Here is a 19,624-nt window from a genome sequence, read left to right on the forward strand (position 1 = left end):
TATTTGTTATCCCAATTAATTTAGTATAAAACATATTCACCTTTATAGTTTTTTTGACGAGGAATGCAATGAAATAATAAAATAAAACCAGTGGCGCCGAACATGTATGGCAAGTGGGGTAAATACCTCAGAACTTTTTTAGGGGGTGGGTGGGTGGGTCGGGACTCGTGAATGATGGCTTTTATTATTTAATATTATTGTATTAAATAGTTTACAGACAACAGATAAACAAGAGTGTAAGACTCAGCTTTAGTCGAGAGACAGTTAATGCTGTAAGTAGTATGCGCTGTAGGCACTAATCACTAATAAAGTAATAAATAAGTAATGACTAATAAGACGTAATAACTAATACCCTGCGGCCTGCACCGACGCATGATAACCAGTCACCCATTCTACTACCACCCGCCTAATCATAACGCATTATGCCCGATAGTGGGAGTGCACGTTCTGTCGTTGAACAGTAATATTACTGCAGAAGCGGCTATTTTTAGAAAACAAATTGGAATTATTTAAAAATAATATGAAATATATTATATTAATATCACAGTCCATACTCTATGGTATAAACTATTTTGTGATAAATATAATGAAACGACTAACCACTAACGAGACAAAAATAATTTGTTTGGGCATTAGGAGTCTTGTACTCTTGTGCAATAGTTGTATACTTGTATGGTTAAATGGTTACAACTTAAAAAGTATATTTACTCGTGTTCTTGATTCGCAACTCTCATGCCTGTTATTTTTCGTTATTTTTCTAATAATAAAAATATATATTATTAATATATTAAGTTATTAAGTATGAATTTGACGTGTGAGTTTTGTCGACGTGATCGAAATAATCAAAATGATACAAATTGGAAAAGACACATCGAATCATGTCAAAAAAAAAAATAAAAGACAAAAAGTTAATTTGGATGGATTTTTTAAAAAAACAAATAAAATCTCTACCTGTAAGTATTCTTCAATTAAATAAAAACTTTAAATTCTCTGTAAATTCATGTACCTTATTACCTTAATACTTTTATAAGAATAAAATAATATTTATTTAAATTATTTAAGCTGTTCAACGAAGTGACATGATGGTTAACGTAGATGCCTCTTCACCGTCTTCGAGCACAGTTAAAACATCCAGTATGTACATTTTATTCTTGTTTTTAGTGTTCATTAGTGTTTTTATTTCCCTCTGTTAATATATTAATTCTGACTTTAAAATAAATTAGTATGCTATGTCACTGTATTACTGTATGTATAATCATGTTAAATTTATATTTTAAAGTTGATAAACTAGAATTGTCGTGCAAAAATTCAACTACAGCTATATCCAGTCCCAGTGAAAATTTAAGTCAGATGCAATATATTGCTTCATCTGAATTGAGCACAAATCATTTTGATTCAGGTTATTATATTATACTAATTATATAGGTACCAATATATCTACATCATTATATTTATGTTCTGTAATTTAGATAAAAGTGTATTAAAAAAAATAAATATACAAATTATTCCTGCAGATAAACTAGTAGAATTGGACAGTTTCGATAAAAATAAAAGCAATGATGAAAATATATAGATGGATGAAAAAAGTGAAGCACCATCTCCAACAACTGATCACGGTTAGTAAATGGTTTGTTTATAATCAAACTGACATATTTTGAATTTGAAATATAACCATAGATAGCAAGATATATTAATGTTTTGAATATCAATAATATATTATCTGTGTGTATTTCATAGAAAATTAACTAATTAAAAAGTTATTTTTTTAAAATTTTTCAAGTTGACTATTTAGTATATTCTCTAATCAACTTAATTTTTAATAACCAAACTAGTTAATGGATCTATAGTAATTAATTTGATTTATCCAGTTGATATGTAAAATAATTAGTGAAGTTAAAATCATATTTTTAGCTTATACGTAGGTGTGTAATAAGAAAGAATAATATAAGATGCATTTTTGTAAAAATAATTTATTATTATAAGTGCACTATCACTATATGTAGCACCCAAATGACAATTATAAACAAATAAGTTATTTTATTTTTAACTGAGTTAAGTTAATCATTTTAAACTTTTAGAGAAAAATATATTATTTGTTAACTATTAATGTTGACTTAACTTAAATAATCTAAGTAATTTGTTTCATAAGTTTGCCTATTTTCGGTGTATTTTATATTTTAGTTTTAGTATAAAATACTATACATCTATACCTATGTATTTTTGTATACTATAGATCATCAATTACTTTCAAATGATCTTACCAAAATTTCTGTTGATGATATATTGACAGAGAAAGAAGTCGAAGGACCAATACCGTCTCCAACAACTGATTATGGTTAGTAACTGGCTTTGTTTAAATCAAACTGATTATATTTTGAACTCAAGCTATTGATAGCAAGAGAGTTTAATATTTTGAATGTCAATATATTATAATTATTATATGTGTATATGCTTTTTATGTTTGTTTTAAAAACATAATATAACATAGCAAACTATACATTCTGAATAATTAATTTAATTGTTATGTTTAATATAATACCTAGTGAATTGAACTCATGTATTCCTGGTTAGTGATTGACCATTTATGCTTTTATTAATGCATGCATATTTTGTTTTAAGGACAAAGTGATTCAAGAACAGAGAACGATCCTGTAAGATTTTCAAATACAAACAAAAGATTAAGTTTTGAAGAGAAAAAGTATATTTTAAACTTGGGTGCTTCTCAACCAACATCTCAGCAGATGCCATTCCAGAAATTCCCAAAAACTAACAAATACAGTTTCCATCCTCAGTGGTACACTAGAACTTTGCCTGATGGATCTATAGGATACCGTAAATGGTTATCATATTCAATTTCATATGACAAAGTATTTTGCCTTTATTGCATGTTATTCGGTAAATCTCCTAAGAAAGCATGGGTTTATGATGGTGTTTCTCGTTGGAAGGATGGAAACCATATGTTAACATTCCATGAAACTTCATCTATACACATAGCTGCATCAATTGATGCAACTATACATGAGAAATGTTCCCCAATATTACCAGCATTAGAAGAAAAAAAGAAAATTGATGTTCAAACTAACAGAGTAGTTGTCAAACAACTGATAGATATTACGCTATTTTTAGGAAAACATGGACTTGCGTTTAGAGGCCATAAAGAAAAGTGGACAGATTCTGTCCGTGGAAATTTTAAAGATCTAGTTATTTTATTAGCCGAATATTCACCTGTATTGTCGTCATATATTACTCTTTTAAAAGATAAGGGAAAATCTATGACATCATTAATATCATGGCAACGACAAAATCAGTTGATTGATGCTATTTCAAATTCAATAAACAATTCGATCTTACAAGAAGTTAAAAATGCTTGTGTTTTCAGCATATCTATTGATACAACATTTGACATATCTAGACAAGAACAGGTGTCTTTCATAGTGCGTTATGTTGATGAAAGCAATGGTATGATCTATGAACGTTTACTTGCAATGTGTTCTACTGCATCTACTAAAAGTGAAACACTATTTAATATCTTCAAAGAAGTTTTTAATAAAACTTGCCTTGATTGGAAAAAAAACCTTATAGGACAGTCATATGATGGTGCAGCTAATATGAGGGGCGAGTATAATGGCTTACAAGTTAAAATTAAAAATGAAAATCCCCATGCTGTTTATATTTGGTGTTGGGCTCATCGTCTGAATTTGGTAGTGGAACAAGGTGTTGCAAGTTGCCTTGAAGCAGTTGATTTCTTTGGAATTTTGGGAAAAGTCTTTGATTTTATATGTAGCAGTAAAAATCGTGTTTTTCTTTTTGATAAAAATCAAAAAATGCGTAATCCCAAATTACCAGTTTGTCGTTTGAAACGTGTAACTACTACTAGATGGAGTAGCCACTCTACAGCTTTAGGTACAATTTTACTGACTTGGGAATCTTTAGTTGATACACTGGAAGATATCTGGACATCAGAAGCTTCATCAGATGCATCATCATTTCTTTCATATTTTCAATCTGAACGATTTCTGTATACATGTTTTTTATTTAAACATATTTTTTCCATACTTGATCCATTAAGCAAAACCTTCCAAGCAAAAGATGTAGATCTTATCACAGCAACATCAATGATAAGATCTAAAAAAGAACAATTATTAAAGCTCCGCGAAGACTTTAAATCAATTGCTATTGAAGTGAAGCAATTCATTGAAAACCATAAAGATGAACATTTTACTCCTTTACCACAAAAACGAACAAGAAAAAGAAAAATGATGCCTGGAGAACAAGCAATAGATGAACCAATTTCTGACCCTTTGACTAATTTTAAGTATCACACTTTTTATGTAGTGCTTGATATCATATACAGTCAGATCAGTCAAAAATTTAATGAATCAACACTGTCTATATTTAAAGATTTATCACTAATAACTAAAAAAAGGATTTTAGAAATAAAAACGGATAATAAAAAATTACCTAGCGATGCCTTTGAAGGTGTAGCATCAATATATTCTAAGTATTTTAATGCAGAAATATTAAGGACAGAATTCATATGGCTTGTTAGTTGTTTTTCTGATTTAGAAAAAACCATTTGTCTTCCAAAATATCTTCATAAGAATAATAAAACACATTCTGATTCTGAATCCCATAATTCTGATTCAGAGTCTGATGAAGAATTAATTCTTAAAGACCATATTGAAGATTTTACTAATAGCAGCTCTCTTATTTATATATTTAAATTAATTTGCAGTTCAAATATCAGATTTACACTACCAAATATTTACATGCTGGTCAAAATTGCAGTGACATTACCTGTTTCCAGTGCTTCTACCGAACGCAGTTTCTCAAAACTTAAATTAGTAAAAACTAGATTGAGATCAACTATGGCTGAGTCTAGATTAGAAGGCTTAATGCGCATTGCATGCGAACAAGATATTGAAATTAACACTGATAGTGTTATAAATAATTTTGCGAAAAATAGTAGCCAGTTATTAAAATTATTAACTTAATTACCATTTATACTTATGAACTTACAGTGTAACCTGCTTTAATAAAACAATTATTTATGTATACTTAAACAGTTTATATTTTATGGATAAAAGCAAAATTTTAAATCTCTTTGTTGGTTAAATATCTATATTATTAAATTAATTAGGTGCAAAATGTCATTATCTTTCATAAGATAAAAAAAAATACTTTTAGGTGGTTGCAAGCCCGGATTAATTATATATTGGTCCTCTTACAGCTCAAACTAAAAACAAATTGTGTAACAAAATTTGTACAGTTGTATTTAATTACATAATTTTATACCATAAAAAAAATGACTAATAAATTAATAATTATGTAATATTATCATAGTAAGATCACACTATATTGGTTATTAAACTTTAAGATTTATAACTTAGATTTTTTGTGACTACCTATCTATATTATACTTATAAGTTATATAAACTTATAGTATACAGAGTATACTATATAATAAAGAACATCTATTTTATTATCATCTATGTTTGAAACTTAGGCATGTTCAAAACCTCCATTTTAATTTACACAAATTATTAAATATTCAAATATCAATTTAATATGTATCTTATATCTTAATATTAATAATTATTACTACTAATCACTATGAGTAATGAAACTTATGAAATTACAAACATTTATATTTATAATACAATTTTGAATATAAGAATTAAAAAAAATATTTTGTGGAAAGAGGTAGGCCATAGGCCCCAGGACCGTGTCGAGTGGTGCCCCCCCCCCCCCAGCATGGGTTGATGGGTAGGTGGTACCATCAAACAGGGTTTACCCCAGTGGTTTAAAAAAGGTTCGGCGCCACTGAATAAAACTTTTATCCATATGTTACATGAATAAAAGTTATTTTGATGTTATTACTTAGAGCCATAAGCCGTAAATATACCACTATTTACTAAATAAAAACGCCGTAAGTCAATTTTACGGCATTATTGCTTAATAATTATAATTGTCTATAGATATAATTACTTAAACTAATGGCCGTAAATAATTTTATATTTATAATGATAGATATAAGTATTGATAATGACATAATATTACATAAAATATAATAATTTTTAGTTATTGAAATAATTTTTCATATCAAATAGCATTTAAAAAAATTGTCAAAATTAAAATTACTAGCTTAGTTTAAATTATATTAACATATTTCTATTTTATATTAAAGTTTAAAAATGTACATTTTTAACTATGAACTGGTATATTTTCCCAAAACTGTTTCCTATTTTGTGGAATGACTTGTTTCAAATTGTTGAGAATGTCGTTTTTTTTTTTCTACAGGAATTCCACAAGGTCCTTTTAATGGTTCAGGTCTAGCCATTCCGGACATTTTCATTACATTTTTTTTTAAAAAATCTAGTTCTGAATATTCTTCTTCAAAATTACATTTTGTGTACAGAATAAATTTATCTCTAACAGCTTTTATAGATACGACATCTTTTAGTAAGACACGGTTTGTTGATTTACTTATTTTTTGTTGTGATTTATAATCTATCCATAAATAAAAATCAAAGTAATTCATAATTTTCAAATCTACTTTCGATTTATTTGCAGCTCCCACAGCTTTAACAAAATCTTCAAAGTCGTAAGTTTTTTTTGGTGCTTAAGAGATTGTTCAACTTGATGATGAAAACTATCTGCTGACATGAATGTATGTCCAGCTTCGAAAAAATTTAAAACAATTTCATTAGCGGAAATTTGATCAGAATTTATTATATAAACTAAAAATGATAGCAAACACCAGTTTTTGTTTTGGCTACTACAATTATCTAACCAAATTGTAATAGTATTTGCGTCACGATGATGAGAAAAAAAATTGAAAAAAGTGCTAATTAGATCTTCTTTCTTGCGACCACTAATTCCTTCATGCCACACACATGCAAATGGCTGTAAATTTCCTTTTTTCCCTAGAAGTACGAAGCTTTCATGGTATGCAACAATTCGCTTAATGAACAAAACTTTTTTAAAAGTGTCTAACCTAGGTAGCATTATTATTTTTTGCAAATCAACTGAAAAATAAATTGACTTTTCATCGTTATAGTTATTTTTGGCATGTTCTTGATATAATGATCTAGCAGCATTAGCTTTTTTTATGTGGGTTAAATAAGTCGCGCACACAGTACAATCAGGTACCATTTGGTCTTTAGAATGCTCGTGAATTTTGAGACTCTCACAAACCTCACATTCTTCGTGTCCAAGTTGAGTAAACGAGATATTTTTTTTTTTTTTACTTGATCTCTATAATATGCATATGAAATAAAAAAATCAGGTTCAGGATATTTTTCCAAAAAGTTCTGATGCATGAAATTTATTGTAACATCGCTTGGCAAGTATCGTACATTAGGCGCGTGTTCACGGCGATAGTGGGAAATTGTTGGATTGAACGATTCTATATGATTTTCCACTAAATCTAAATGTTTATATTTATTTACAGACAATTGTCTTCCACGACCATCGATATAAGGTTTAATTTTACCTTTAGGTGTAGATCTAAGGACATCTAATACCCTATCATTAGTTTTTTTAAAACCCAACGTACTTAAAAAGAATGGTTTACAAACTTGAATTCGTAAACCATCACTGTTTGTTAAAAAAAATTTAAACACATTTTTCCTTTTTGTAATTTCATTTTTAGAATTTTTATTAGTTTCGGAGCTTTCACAAGTGCTATGTACAAACGATCTTCTATCTTGCCAGTTCATTTCCCAATACTGATAATTAATATCCTTGCGTCTATTTTCAATTATATTTAAAATACATTTTAATCTACACATTTCTCTGTCACATCCTAGTTGTACTACATGATTTTTTTTTTGCTGTTCAATTTTTTTTTGTTTTCTGCTGGATATGCTGATCGCATATTTTTTCCTCTTCCTTACATCTCCAAATTTCGTATACATTTCTTCTTCTTCACTTATAGATATTTCATTCTCATTGCATTCAAAACCATCTTCAAAAACCACGGGTAATGAATTAATATCTAATGTCTCTGTATGCATCAAATCGTCTAAAAATTTCCGAATAATACTGAATAAATATAAATATTATAATATAATAATGTAGATAACAATTTAGAAACTATTAATATATACAATGCCGTTACTTCAGAAAAAAAATTGAATTGCTAAGCAATAACGCTGCAACTTGGGTAGAACATAGAAATATTAAGCAAAAATGCCGTATCTATCAAAATATTTACGGAGTTTATGCTTAGTAAATGTATGATACGGCGTTCTTACTTAGTAGTTCTAATTTTCTTCGTTACTTACGGCGTTTCTAAATAACGTTTTATGTGTTTGTAGCCTATCTAATGTGATTTTGGGGTTATTTTTTCTACAGAGAATGTGTTTACCGATCAGATGCCGTATCTATCTAATTTTTTTTTTTTTTTCGAGTTACGGCACTTTTTCTTAGCAGGGCAGTATAGCTGCAACGGACATAGAAAATAAGGACATTATAATTCATAAATAAGAAATAGTAGTAGGAGTTTTGTGGAAATATTATGGACACTGTACACAACAATGAAATACTGATAAGTGTGTTAAATATAATTGAGGCATCCGATATACTAAACTATGCAAACAATTACTTAATAGGGCGACATTCAATTATGCAATTATACCAATACCCAGGACTTATGAAGGGGGTTTAAAAAGAATGTGCATAATTATGAACGACCTATATATAAAAAAAAAGAGAAAAATAATATATTTTATAATAATTTAACTTACATTAACGTAAAATTTCCATAAGAACACTATGACCAAAGAGAATATATAATTTATGTACTTATATTTAAATTAATTTCAATTATGTATAAATATTTTGTAACAGGAAAAGATATATAAAAAAAAAAAATGTAAACATGATTAAGTGAAATCGTGTAAATTTTATAAGAAGCTGTTCTAACAATATATTTTAGTTAAAGGAACTACATAATTGTAACTGAAATGTTGTATTTTCAGGAATAGAAAATATGATTTAACTTTCATGTATGAAATAAGTGTGAGCACGATTGAAATCGTGTTAGTTTATTAAGAATTTATTTTTAAATGTAATTGCTAACAAGTAGCAAAAAATTATTTTATATAATCATAATCCAAAATACTAATACTAATATTAAGAGAAAATGTAACGAAAGAAAAAGAAAAAAAATGTGAAACCACTAACACCTAAAAATTAAGATAATACGCAAATTTTTAAGATTTCTGTTTCGTACAGAACATAAATCTTTTTTTTGGAAGGGAGGTGTTACGTACCGTGTTATTTCAACACATATACTATACGGAGAGGTGACGCATATACCGATGAGATAATATATTCAAACAATGTAGCACCAACGGATAGGGCGAACGCCTGCACATCGTGTTATTTAATATAATAATTAAGACTTGATCACACGTCCTGGACTTCTCAGAAATGATGAGTAAACGATAATGTTAACATTGTACTACTTAATATAACAATTAAGACTTGATCACACGTCTTGGATTTCTTGGAATCGATGAAATCGCAGGAAAGGCACCCAACTGAATAATATATTTAATTTAGAGAACTCCTTTAGGTCATCGGAAGTCGCCACCTCCCCAGTCACCACTCTTGACGGTTAACCATATATAAGGGAGACCGGGACGAGAGCTCAGGAGACGGTTAGGGATATTCGAGACGCTCAGAGGCAGGTCGTAACACCACTCACTCCATCTTGTGCTTGGACGCAACAATATTTAGCAAATACATATACACATATTATTATTATTTTACACTTATAAACAAACCCATTATATTGAATATGATTAACTCTATTACCAACACCTATTATTTTATGTTATATGTATATAAACATAACATAACTTTTTGTTGTACATAACAAACAACAATTACATATCATAAATTATTTTTGACACTTAAGTGCACTGTAGATTTGCTGTATCCGTTATTGTTACCATACTTTATATAGTACTTTTAGTTATTTCTTTTTGTCATCATCATCATCATCATAGTATATAACTTCAATAATATTGTTATTTTGTTAATATTGTTGCATCCCTTATGTCAACGTCGATTCATATATCAACGTAGAAATAGAAATACTAATGTTTGCTAGTTAAAAGATTAAGTCTTTATTTAATACAATTAACTCGTACAAGAATACAATTTTATAAGCACAAGATGGTGTGAGTGGTGTTACGACCTGCCTTATAATGAAGTCGTATAAGGTGTATATGAATGATATTCAATTTTCGTAATTTTAGAATCTGTTTCAAACCTCGAACTTATATCCAAAATATCGCTTTCAGGCATTCTGTTTCAATTTATAGCCTAACGCCTTTAAAATGTTTTTATTTTTCACTGTCAATTTTTTAACTTTACTTGATGTTGACGGTAATACTTTAGTCGAATGATTAGCTAGTCTAACCTGAAATAATGGGCTTATATTAAATTTTAATCCCAAGTCAAGATCCGTAACGTTTAATATGTAGTACAATTGTTAATGTCTCACAAAAATTATCGATTTAATTTAAATCTTGATCAACTAATTGAATAGTTATTGAATCAATATTTGTTTTGTTCAATTTATAATAAATAAGGTTTGGTGGTGATTGAACCACTTTTGTTCCAGTTTTCCCACTAGGGAAAAACTCGTAAATTGAATGAGTTTGAACGTGATTACTGAATGATCCTTGAGCAATATTACACATCACTTTTATACAGTTAATTGTGTTTAAATTCACAGCTTTTTCCGAATGATAAATATTATAATAAGATCCATAATATTTTCGGTTTCCAAACCCTAATACAGAGCCTATACTGTTTGGATCCGTAAAGTTTAGTTACATTTTATAACCGATCTAAAATCGATAGGATCAAGACTTACATCAAATGTTAAATCAATTTGATACTCATTATTGAAGTCTAAAATCGGTTGTTTAATTTTATTGTTAATATCTGTAATGTTATAATATCCTCTTGGGAAATTGAATGAAAAATAATAATCAAAAAACTCTATGTCTATCCTATTATTTGTTGAAATTATGTTTGGAAATGAATTGAACGTTTGTAAACATAATAAAGCTATTTCTGAGTCTTCATTAACGTTTAAAGACGGAAAATAATTTGTAGTCAATGTAGTATCATTCCCGGTTAAACTTAGAGTGATTGATTCATACATTGTAAAAATTTAAGACATAAATGTCCACAGTTAAATGAATTATAATTCTGATAATTTGAATAGTTATATATGATTTTGTTTCCTTTAAAATATTTTTGTAATTCAATTGGTGGAGGTAAATCACCAAAGCTGTCAAAGTATGTTACTTTATCCTTATTTTTATAAAACGCTACCCAATGACTTCCATCGCCTGAAGATATATCCAAGTTTAATATTCCACATTCAATTTTAAGCGGTTTTTTAGGTAAGTCGTCACGTGAAAAGATTCCACGGAAATGACTAATATTAAACTCTCCAACATATTTTATAATATCTTGAGATGAAAGTGGTCTATTAGGCAGCGTATTCATCAGTTTTTTTTTTCTTAACCTATTATTCTTCAGATATAATCCACTACCTTTTTTTCTTTTTGAATTTTGTATTGCATTATACACACTAGCACTTCCAGACAGTAAACTACTAAGTGCTGATAATCCTGCAAAAATAGGTACTAAGGGAATCGCACCTCCTGTCTGACCCGGTATCAAAATCTGTCTTTTACCACTATAATTTTTCTTAACCTTGCTTCTTTTTTCGCTGCTAATGAACTATTTTTTTTTCTGGCTTGTTTTTGTCTACTTTTATAACCCATCCCCATTTTTTGTTTAGCCTTCATCGCATTTGTTACCAAGTAAGCAACAATTTTCTCTTTTCGAGGAGTGTCTTTAGCTTTAAATCTTTCCCAAGAACGATTTTCTAACACTTTATCAGCTTTATGCCTTTCATTTAAATTTTTACTTTTCGCGTACACTAAGTCGTGATCGCGACAAGCGTTATCTAATGGGTTTATTCCTTTATCACCACGATCTATTCGCTTTTCTAATTTCGTACCAGGACCACAAAACTTATAACCAGGAATGTGAACTTCAAACGGAAGACTATATTTTAAATGTTGATACTCAAGTAATAAAAAAATTTTCAAGACACGGTCCGTTATTACCCGACACTATACGTGCTATTATAGTTGGTCCTAGTGGTTCGGGTAAAACAAATATAATTTATAACCTAATCACACGTGAAAACGGATTAAGATTTGAGAATATTTATTTATACTCTAAAACTTCTAATCAGGAAAAATATATTTTATTAAAAAAAATAATAGATGATATAAAGGGTGCTAATTTTTTTATATTCACAGACGCTGACAAAGTTATAAAACCAAATCTAACTAAAAAAAATTCTATCATTATATTCGATGATGTATCATGTGGCCCGCAATCGATTATAAGAGATTATTTCAGTATGGGTAGACATTCAGATGCTAGCTCTGTATTTTATTTAGCACAAACATATTCTAAAATTCCAAAACAATTGGTGAGAGATAACTCAAACTTTTTAATAATACTAAAACAGGATGACACAAATTTACGTCATAAATTTAATGATCATTCATCGGCAGATATGGATTTCTCAGAATTTCGGAAAATTTCTCATTTATGCTGGAATCATAATGATTACGGATTTATGATTATCGATAAAACACGTGAAATCAATAAAGGTAGATATAGATGTGGTTTTCATACTTTCATTAAAAAATAAAATAATTATATAAATATAGTTGTAATTTAGTTAACATCTACATAATATTGTTTTAAGTCGGAGGAAACAGTTATATTAAATTATTATTTCTAATACGTGCGTTACCCCAGCACCCCCACATACGATTTTCATTATTTTTTTTTTACCAATATTTAGTATGCAATTAGTATGAATTTGTATGACCATTTTTCAAATTTGTACGAATGTAGTTTTTGCCCCACAAGCAAAAAACAAGGGCGGTGCTGGAGAAACGTTTCCCCAGCACCCCCCCAAAGAGAACCGTTGGGGTCAGGGTAATTATTTCGGTCCCAACATTTAGTACGTAATTTGTATGAATTTGTATGCCCGTTTCCGAAATTCGTACGACCTTCCGTCCGAGTACAAATAGCGTTCCAATGATTCGGGCATTTCCCCAGCACCCCCCCAAAGAGAACCGTTGGGGTCAGGGTGATTATTTCGGTCCCAACATTTAGTACGTAATTTGTATGAATTTGTATGCCCGTTTCCGAAATTCGTACGACCTTCCGTCCAAGTACAAATAGCGTTCCAATGATTCGGGCATTTCCCCAGCATCCCCCTCCCCCCAAAGAGAACCGTTGGTAATAAATAATTGCGATTCTGGATGCTATATGTTTTTGAAACATAAAATGAAAAATCCACATGGGTTCGACACTTACTGTTTAAGTAAAATAAATAAATATTATTATAATACATTTCTATCTATTTAGATATATTATTATAATTTATTACTTTATTAGTGCTCGTAAGTTCTTGCATTTGCAAATTAATCTTGCAAATTTGTAATCAATGACATAAAATTCCATTTTAAGGTACCCTGGTTAAATATGTGATGTTTTATTTTGCATATTTTTGCTTATTTAGATGTTATTTGCCTATCTGGCATATTTATGCGTTTTATATTTTATTGGGCATATTTAGTGTATTTTTTGCCAAAATTTGATAAAATACGCAGTAACTAATTTTTTACACCGTTTAAAATATATGAAAATTGTCATTATGTAAGACTAATAAAAATAAAATGCTAATTGCCAATATTTCGTGCATGCATTATATAATTAGGTAATACAAAAGATGTTATATGGATATTTCTTGTTCCCATAAATTACTTATGATTTCTTACTTTTTTAATTTTTTTAAGTGCGTAATTTTAGTTTTTCTGTGCACATAAATGCATATTTTTTAATTTATTAAGGCATAATTCACCAGTTACTAATGCATAAGTGCATCCTTTTTTAGAGATTTTTTAGGGCATGAACTTATGTGCCCTGATTATTATAAACGTATGATTCTATAATAGCGGACACTTGATATTATACCTTAATTATAGGTAGTAGGTACAACACAAATAATAATTACATAAATTGATAAATATCGATCAGAATTTAAATCGTTAGATTTTTTACTTACTAGTAAAAAATAAAAGCTAATTATTAAATATTATACATGCAATGTTTATACAGGGTGTCCCATAAAGTGCGCAACTTTTGAATCAGCCGCCATTTTTTAAATTTTTTGTTGGCAACCTTGTTTCTATCATGTCTAGTATCTATTTTTACTCCGATTCAATTATAAGTTGTTGTATTCTATATTGGTTCAGTCATCACTCATCATGGAGTGGTTTACAAATAAACAACGTGTTCAGATCGTGAAAAACTTATTATCAAAATCGCGAAAGTGGGGCTGAGACGGTAAGACGACTTCGCGCGGTTTTCGGGAGAAATGAAACACCCAACAAGTCTACAATTTTGCGTCTGATAAAAAAATTTGAAACAATTGGTTCTGTTGCTACTGTAAAGTCACCTGGGCGAAATAGCACTCAATGCATTGCACAACAAATCGCTGTCGTGCAACAAAGTGTAACAGTTAATCCAGTAAAATCAATTCACCGACGGTCACAGCAGTTGAGTATTCCACGCTGTTCATTACAAAAAATATTAAGTAAAGACCTTCATATGCATGCATACAAAATCCAATTGGTGCAGCAACTCAAAACAGCGGACCATCAAAAAAGAGGACGATTTTGCGAATGGATTGAAGAGAGACTGTCAATAGATGAAAATTTTGTGAAAAACATAATTTTTAGTGACGAGGCCCGTTTTCACCTCAGTGGATTTGTTAATAAGCAAAACTGCAGGATTTGGGGGAATGAAAATCCACGAGTAACCCACGAACATCAAATGCACCCGCAAAGAACGACTGTGTGGTGTGGTTTTTGGTCCGGTGGAGTCATAGGCCCATTTTTCTTTGAGAATGACGAAGGCGATCCAGTCACTGTCAATGGAGAACGTTTATCGTCGCATGCTAACCAGCTTCTTATGACCTTTTTTCCTTCGAAACATTGATATTCAAAACCTATGGTTTCAACAGGATGGTGCAACATGTCACGTCTCGCATGAAACAATGAACATTATCAAAGAAAAATTCCCAGGAAGACTGATATCACTGCGAGGTGACCAGGAGTGGCCTGCCAGGTCCTGCGACCTGACTTTCTGTGACTTCTTTATGTGGGGTTATGTAAAATCTCAAGTGTACGCTAACAAACCGCGTACCATTCAACAACTGAAAGCGGAAATCATACGCGTCATTGCCGATGTCACGCCAGACATCTGTGAGCGGGTTATTGCCAATTTCATCGATCGCGTCGACACGTCATGTCGACTCAGTGGAGGTGGTCATATGCCAGATATTGTTTTCCACCATAAAGTTGGAAATGTTACTGAATGTAAATATATAAAAATAAATGTATTTTGATTGAAATATAACTGTTTTATTATTTTTTTAAAAGTTGCGCACTTTATGGGACACCCTATATTAATCAGTAATTATGTTGAATATATTACAATAGTATTTTATTATAATATATTAAATTAAAATAAGTAACTCTCAAAATCATTATTGTTTTGTTCAATTTATTACAAAATAATTAATGAATCGTTTATGAACAGTTTCTGAAGATTTGGAATAATATATTATTCTATTGTTAGCTTTAATTTATATTGTTTTTAGTATAAAAAAAAAATAAATTATCAGTAGACATAAAGCTATTTTCGGCTTAGAGAATATTGAGAATATCGTATTTAAAATATGATCAACTATCTTATAGCAAAACAATGAACAAAACAAGGAGATAGAATAATCATATTATTGTATAAACAATTATAATGTTGTTTGAAAAAAAATAGTATATAGCGTTTATTAATAAACTTTATTTGTATACTTTTTTTTTTATTATTATTATTTACTATTAATAGTTCTAAAAATATTATTTTATCTTGCAATCGAATTTAAATATAATGCTTAAATGGGTATATTTGATTATAGTTATTAATTCATATTTGATTACAACCATACTATTAACGTTTACTGTTTACTATTTTGTGTTCATTAGTGTTTTAGTGATATTTTGTTAAAATTCTTTTATTTCTGTGTTTCAATTTTTTATTTTTAATAATAAATATGAAAGGAAGAAAACCAGCTATAGATCCATCAAAAATTGTAGCAGCAGTAGTCAAATTTAAAGACAGAGTTGTCAATGAAATTAATGGTAAAAAGGGTAAGTTTTAAGTTAAATAACTATTGTAAAGAATTGTATGAAAGAATTATTTGCTTAATGTAGGTAGATAATAGGTATATACTTCAATAGACTCTGGTAAGAACCTAGGTACCTAAACACTAACATTATTATGTATAAACAGTTTAAATTTCAAAAGAAATTGTTTGACTGATGGTATTGGTATATTAATATCATCTGGTTTATTGAATTTTTAATTCTATATTATACTTAGCCAGTTAAATTAAAATAATATTTTAATAGGTACCTACCATGAAACATTATGTTCTTAATTAATTTATGGTTTTGTACAAAAATTATTTTATTGTTTAAGTCTTCGAGCAAAGACCTTTGGTAAAAAATTATGTTTTATTTTTAATATATAATATAATACTCAAAATAATAAAACATATCATAATACAAATAATATGTATTGTATAATACAATACATATTACCTACATATTATATTATTGTATTATAGGTCTAAGGTTCCACTTGAGGCTATGAGTCTATAACATACCATTTTAGAAATTTTAACTTAAATGTAATTATGTTTCCTTTAATTATTCAATTTGATATTAGATTTGTATACCTTCATAATACTATTTTTTAAAACAAATGTATATGTTTATACATAATAAATTCAAATTAATCAAAAATAATTTTGAAAAATATTGAAATTGTCATAAGAAATGATTGTTTAATGTTAAGAAACATCTGTACATTTTAGATTCTGAGGTGTGAGCAAAAAAATGTAATGATTTTACAATGACATATGTTTTTCGTTAAGTGGTAGGTACAAACTTGCTCATCTTTTTATCATTGTATATTTTTTTATAGAAATTGTTGTTGCTACTAATGCAGTCTGGAATGACATTAGTATTTTTCTAAATGGAGCTGTAAGTAAAAATGCTTTACATGTTTTTGTATATAATGGACGACATGGCATAAAAAAAGCTTTAAATCTCATTACTAACGAAGATGCCATTACTTGTATGGCTTTATCTGATCCAATGGTACTTTCTAATGAGTCAGGTATTATTTAATTTATCCATTAATTTAAATTTAAATTAAATAGGTAATACTTTATTTTTTTTTTTTTTAGGTAATTTTACTGATAGTAGTTATGATTCAGAATGCAGTCTTCCAAAAAAAAAATTTGTTTTTACATTTACTCCTTCTGAATGGCTGCAAATGCAACCAGAACAAGTGTTATTCAAGTGCAATGATCCAGCACGTCCAATGAGAAGTTCAAGATCCTATTATGTATTACCAAAAGGTTGTTGGACTTCATTATTAGCCGAGCACTTTTGGGAACATACAAATTTGCCATGTTGTTTATCATTTAGAAATGGAAAAGTATACAACGGAGGAAATATTTATGTCGTGGTCATAGGCCGGTGTTCTATTTGTAATTCTCATTTCAAAGGAATTGTTGAAAATAAGCCTTCTGTAAATTCAAGGTAGTATCACAATTGTTCATATTGTCACTGTCATGCATAAAGTGATTAAATGAAAAAAATAAGTTGTTGGAATTTCGAAATATAAAATTAAATTATAAAAATGTTCACTTGATCACTTTTTGCATGATGGTGATGATAATATTATTTCCAATTAGTAAATTATAATATAGGTATTTATAAGTACAATGTATATATTATAATAATTTTTTTAAATTCAAAATGAAGACTCTTATTTCAATTTTTACAGAGTACTTATGAAATGTACATACATTGGAAATTTCAATGAAGGGCATGAGACAACTAAAAAACGCCGTTTGATTGGACCTGCAATGGATAAAGCTTTAACAGCCATAATAAACAACAACATATCTTGTGAGACATTTAGAGAAATAGAAGCGAATAGACTAATGAAACTAGGTAAGAAGATACTAATGTTAATAAATATGATGGGATAAAATAAAGGTAGGTACACCCACCTACTATTAGTTTTTATTTATTTTAAATTGTTAAATAATGGCACTCATAAAAAAATTCTAAGTTAATTTCAGCTTATAGTATAATATTAGGTATTATATATATTTTTTATTTTTTTTATTCAATTTGATACCTGCAAACTATTTTATAATTTATCTTTAAAAACTTAACTGTATAACTATTAAAATACAAAATAATTTCATCTTTTATCAAAACATTTTAATTTAATCTTTTTCTTAATAATAAGAATAATTTTTTGTTTTAATTAATTGACATATAATATACAAAAGGTAGGTAATCTTACCTCGTGTTGTTATACCACATGTAACTCTTATTAAGATTTAAATATTATTTATTAAGTATATCATTTATTTATATAAATATTTTACAATGTGTAATTTTAAATATTAAATTTTCTTTGGTTTATGTATTTATATTCTACCATATATTCCATTATTATTAACTAGTTATCTAATTAATTATTTTCTAAATTTGGTATTTTGTATTTTCAACAAGTATATATGTAGAATTAATGAATATTTTCAATAATAACTTTGAAAATTATAATATATAAATAATAACATACCTACTTATAACACAATAAAACAAAAATGTAATAGTTTAAACCATTACCTGTATTAAATGTATGATATAAATTTTATATAAAAAAAAAAAAACTACTGTATATGAATCTTTCAAACTTTCAAAACACATATGAACAAATAATTAGTGTAATTTTGTTAAAAATAGTTAATTCTTCTATATTAGGTAATAGTTGTTAATTTAATATAATATAATAGTTATTATTATAGTATATTATAACAATTCAAATAAATTTAGATTCATTATATAATATTTTAATATTTAACTTTTTTTAAATGTTTAAGGAGGCCCTGACCCATCGATTATACCATCAGCAAATGCTTTGCGTGTTTTAAAATCACGAAAATTAACATCTAATAGAAGACATAATGATACACTAACTGCTTTAGCAATGATGAAAACTGAAATCAATTTTAATAATATTTTAAAAGATATGGGTAGTTGTCCTTTTTTCATACACTACCATAGTCCAGAACAACTTCATATATATAGAAATTATTGTAAAACTGTACAACATCCGAGGATAATTATTGATGCTACAGGTTCAGTTGTCAAAAAGTTTATGAAATTTGGATTGGAAAAAACACACTCAATATTTTTATATGAAGCATTAGTTTATGATACAAATAAATGCCATAGTTTCACTGTCACTAATATGATTAGTGAAAGTCATACTACATTATCAATATTTAATTGGTTAGGAAAATTGATTCGCTGTGATATTGCTTCTCCAAGAGAATTTGTTA

General features: G+C 28.3%; 2 protein-coding genes across 2 annotated transcripts; one reads left to right on the forward strand and one right to left on the reverse strand.

Moving 5' to 3' along the window:
• The first annotated feature begins 1,082 nt into the window (after window positions 1-1,082).
• LOC112596256 (zinc finger MYM-type protein 1-like) lies at window positions 1,083-4,994 on the forward strand. The gene is made up of 5 exons (XM_025341774.1): window positions 1,083-1,134; window positions 1,280-1,399; window positions 2,234-2,335; window positions 2,620-4,353; window positions 4,567-4,994. Exons 1-5 carry the CDS (start codon window positions 1,083-1,085, stop codon window positions 4,992-4,994), a joined length of 2,436 nt encoding a protein of 811 aa, XP_025197559.1.
• A 1,558-nt stretch (window positions 4,995-6,552) lies between these two features.
• On the reverse strand, window positions 6,553-15,167 carry LOC112596254. The gene is given in 4 exon segments (XM_025341771.1): window positions 6,553-7,245; window positions 7,248-8,046; window positions 11,749-12,105; window positions 14,971-15,167. Coding segments are annotated over 4 exon segments (2,046 nt in total).
• Between the last annotated feature and the right edge of the window lie 4,457 nt (window positions 15,168-19,624).

This window comes from Melanaphis sacchari, unplaced genomic scaffold (assembly GCF_002803265.2).
Source record: "Melanaphis sacchari strain LSU unplaced genomic scaffold, SCAv2.0 Contig313_pilon_pilon, whole genome shotgun sequence".
Taxonomy (NCBI): Eukaryota; Metazoa; Arthropoda; class Insecta; order Hemiptera; family Aphididae; genus Melanaphis; species Melanaphis sacchari.